Below are 3,731 nucleotides of genomic sequence, written 5' to 3'. Positions count from 1 at the left end.
TTTCTTGTGCTAGGCTCAACTTTCTAAATAGCGGCCTGGAGTCTCTGGTCACCAGCTCAAATGCTCACTCATAAACACTAAAATTGAAACCCCTCAAAAAAACACTAGAATTGAAAGAATAGTAAAAATAAATGACAATAAACATTGACGAATTGCCTATATACGTGCAAATTTTCGTAAGATCAATGCTATGTGCCGGTCGTCCGGCCCAAACCTGGCGCCACTCGCCTCGTGCACCGTTGGATGCGGTCGTACCCGTCCATCAGATCCCGAGAGACCCCCCCCCCCTCGCCGCGCGTCATTCTTCTCCCCCTCCCTCTAGTTCTAGTTGTTTCAATTAGAGTTAAATCTAATTCTTCTAATCCTCATAATTAGAAAGCTAATGTGGTTCTAATCTCCTTCCTCTAATTCTAATCCTCTTGCATGCTCACGAGCATAGTCATGTCCACTTCTTCGCCTGAATCCGACAAATCGGAGAACTCATCTTGAATCAATTGGTCAAGCTCCGTCGGTCCATACTCCTCGTAGGACGAACCATCAAAATCCATCGTTTTCCCTAATAAAAAATCCTAAAAAATCTGGTCGGACAATGTGTCGAACACATCACGCGTAAGACGGAGCCAGGACGTACCACGGTGACGTCGATCACGCGTAAGACGGAGCCAGGATTTGCGCGGAGCCAGTACGTACCACGGTGACGTCCAGGCCGGCGACGACGTGCTGTCAAAAACATATACTCTCTCTGTCCTGTAAAAAACGCTTTTATATTATTGGACGGAGGGTGTATTTGTCTACACAACTCTAAATTAACTACACTCCTTAACACTAGCTTCCCATGATTTAAACTCCCTTGGATCAACAAATCGTAGCGACCATCACACGAAGAAAAAAAAAAGTGCCCCTCATTCGCTTAGAAGATCGACAAATCTTTTGAAATTCTCATACGAGGAGCCGCCCTCACTGAGGCACTTGCGAGCTGCATCCCTGAGCATACCTGCCCTCTCTGCAATTCTCTTGTCACCGATAACCAATCCCAATTTGGCGATCACCTCCTCCTTCGTCACGACGCCATCTTCACCGGGCGTCACGGCCAGTCCGGTCCTCCAGATATCGCAGATGTAGCTCCGGTTCGCGAACTGGTCGACGAAGTACGGCCAGCACAGGATGGGCACGCCATTTCTGACCCCCTCCATGGTCGAGTTCCAACCGCAGTGCGACACGAAGCACGCCACCGCGCGGTGTGCGAGGACCTGCACGTTGAAAACGAAATTTAAAAAGTTCGCCATCACGATCTGACGCTTGCAATATGCACTTTGGTCCGAGGCGCACAGATTAAACATCAAGTTGATGATAATGTAAGATACCTGCTGCTGGGGACACCAGCTAACGATCATGCCCCTGCCGTTGACAGCGGCTCGGTTCGTGAACTCATCGAACCACGCCTTGCTCAGGCCGCCGGTCGTGAAGTCCGGGCGCACCACCCACAAGAACGGCCGGCCGGTGAGCTCCAGCCCCTCGGCGAGCTCACGGAACTGCCGCGGGTCAAAGACGGTGAAGCTGCCGAACGCCACGTACACAACGGAGCCGTCGGGGTGGGCGTCGAGCCATTTCAGGCACCCCGTGTCCTCCGGCAAGAACTGCCCGACAGGCTTCCGGAACTCATGGTCGGCGAACAACGGGCCGATGGGCACTATGTCGGGGAACAGCTCGAACGCCGCGGTCTCGGCGTCGTGGAACGAGTTGCACACGATGATCTCGGCTAGGCTGGTCGCCTGGGTGTTCCGGGACACCAGCCGGAAGGATACCTCCTGCCCCTCTAAGGCGCCGTCGATGCTCCACGGCATGTGCGAGGTGTACATCGGCGGCATGTTGGGGGCGATCTCGAACGCGCCTCGTCGTTTCGGGAAGCCTGCGTTTATTCAGAGAAAGAAATAATTCAGTCCACTGTTTCTTCAGAGAAAAATGCCAATCCCCTGTTCAGAACTTCAGGTGTGCGAGATGGATGGGTCTTTGGTACCCTTGTCGTCGAAGAAGCCGTCCTCTATCAGCTGGGGAAGCCGGAGCAACGTGCCAAGGCCCGCCGCGGACGCCGGGAAGACGCAGGCGACCCGGACGCCGAGCTTCTTGGCAACCTCGAAGCACAGCCCCATGTTGGCGTCGCCGACGAGCCACCTCACCTTGGTCTCCCTGATGAGCTGCTCCACATAGCCTGGTATGCACCGCGAGAGCCCATCGAGAAACTTGCACAGGTCCCTCCGGTCGTCGCCGTCGGCCAGGCCGTCGGGTACGGAGACCAGGCGGATCCCGTCCAGCGCCTCGCCGTCGTCGGCGTTCCGCCGAAGAGCATCGAGAACGAGCTTGTGGATGGGCTCGGTGCAGACGAAGGTGACCCGGAGGCCGTGGTCGACGAGGCGGTGCGACAGCTCCATGAGCGGGGTGACGTGGCCCTGCGCCGGGAACGGCAGCACCATGACGTGAGGCGCCGCGCCGGCCATGCCGGTGCCGATCGATGGGATGGATTCGCGTCCGGAGCCTCGCGGATAGCTGTTGTGTGGCGGTCTGATACGACCTCGGATCCGAACTAGTTCATACAAGATCTGATTACACGAATTTAGAAGGTGGGTGGCTAGGGTTCTAACAGAGAAAGAGGAAAAGGGGATAGAATAGCCGCCGCCGCCAGGTCGTCTCGTCTCTGCCTGCCTTCCCTCTCGCCTTCCCAGCTTAAGTTTTTTTTTTTTTTTTTTGAGGCACCCAGCTTAAGTACTGGCTAGGTTACGTACTGATGGGCTGGGTAGCGAGTGCTGGGCCTTCGGTCGCGCTTCGTTGGGCCTTGCGCCTTCTCCTCTGGTGGGCCTGGCGCCGTCTCCTCAGGTGGGCCGCGGGCAGGGATCGTAACACGGTCGAACTGGAGCTTGAAGGCAAATAGTACCGGTGTCGAGATCACAATCGAGAGAGAGAGAGAGAGTTCAGATGTCGGCTGATGATTGGAGGATGGTGTTATTCCTAGTACTCCCGTGAGGCCGTGAGTGGGAGTGAGCGACTGACTGACAGTACTACTAGTAGAAAATAAAGAAAAAAAATGTGGAGAATAACTAGGGATAAGCGCACGCAGTATTCTTAAACCGCGAGAATCAGATGAAGATCAAAACCATTAGCAATAGGGCACTCCCTGTCTCCCTCGCAAAAAAAAAAAAAAAAAAAAACCCAATAGGACAGCTATGGAAACTACCCTTGGGAAACATAATTTAGGTATCGATCGGTGTACACCCCGGCCATGGAACCTAACGTTAAACAAGCAAGAGAGTGAAGGAGAAAGTGAGAAGGAAGACATTGTTTTGGGCATTTTTTCTCACTTTAGTCATATGTAAGTCGCCTGAAAAATTAATTTTGGGTTAGTCGATCTTTTTATAATTGATTTCTGCTTTGAGATTCATGCTTTTCTTTCATGCGCTGTTTTGTGAGCTAGTTTGGGCTGTTTTTTACTGACCACGTATTTGGGTCAGTTGATTTGCTATTGGTCTGAAGCACATTACATGTACCGCCCAACCCATCCCTCCCCCCCCTTTTTTGAGTCTTTATTGTTGGAGAACGTAGCAGAAATTCAAAATTTTCTACGCATCATCAAGATCAATCCATGGAGTAATCTAGCAACGAGGGGAAGGGGAATGCATCTACATACCCTTGTAGATCGTGATGCGGAAGCGTTGCAAGAACGCGGATGAAGGAGTCGT

The 3,731-nt window shown here is 52.8% G+C and overlaps 1 protein-coding gene across 1 annotated transcript; it reads right to left on the bottom strand.

Moving 5' to 3' along the window:
• Positions 1–745: 745 nt before the first annotated feature.
• On the bottom strand, positions 746–2,739 carry LOC109745082 (UDP-glycosyltransferase 83A1). Its single transcript, XM_020304221.3, has 3 exons — positions 2,018–2,739; positions 1,365–1,909; positions 746–1,250 (listed from the first exon to the last, which is right to left on the bottom strand). Exons 1-3 carry the CDS (start codon positions 2,493–2,495, stop codon positions 903–905), a joined length of 1,371 nt encoding a protein of 456 aa, XP_020159810.1. The 5' UTR covers positions 2,496–2,739; the 3' UTR covers positions 746–902.
• Between the last annotated feature and the right edge of the window lie 992 nt (positions 2,740–3,731).

This window comes from Aegilops tauschii, chromosome 5, assembly GCF_002575655.3.
Source record: "Aegilops tauschii subsp. strangulata cultivar AL8/78 chromosome 5, Aet v6.0, whole genome shotgun sequence".
Classification (NCBI taxonomy): Eukaryota; Viridiplantae; Streptophyta; class Magnoliopsida; order Poales; family Poaceae; genus Aegilops; species Aegilops tauschii.
The sequence above is the reverse complement of the archived record's forward strand: the minus strand, read 5'-3'. Positions and strand labels throughout refer to the sequence as shown.

Bases quoted from the DNA above. Each gene is read 5' to 3' on its own strand.
- LOC109745082 (XM_020304221.3), bottom strand. From the start codon at position 2,495: ATGGCCGGCGCGGCGCCTCACGTCATGGTGCTGCCGTTCCCGGCGCAG. The intron at 1,910-2,017 runs GTACCAAAGACC...GAATAAACGCAG, and splicing joins CGGCTTCTTCGACGACAAGG to GCTTCCCGAAACGACGAGGC. The intron at 1,251-1,364 runs GTATCTTACATT...TTCAACGTGCAG, and splicing joins GCTGGTGTCCCCAGCAGCAG to GTCCTCGCACACCGCGCGGT.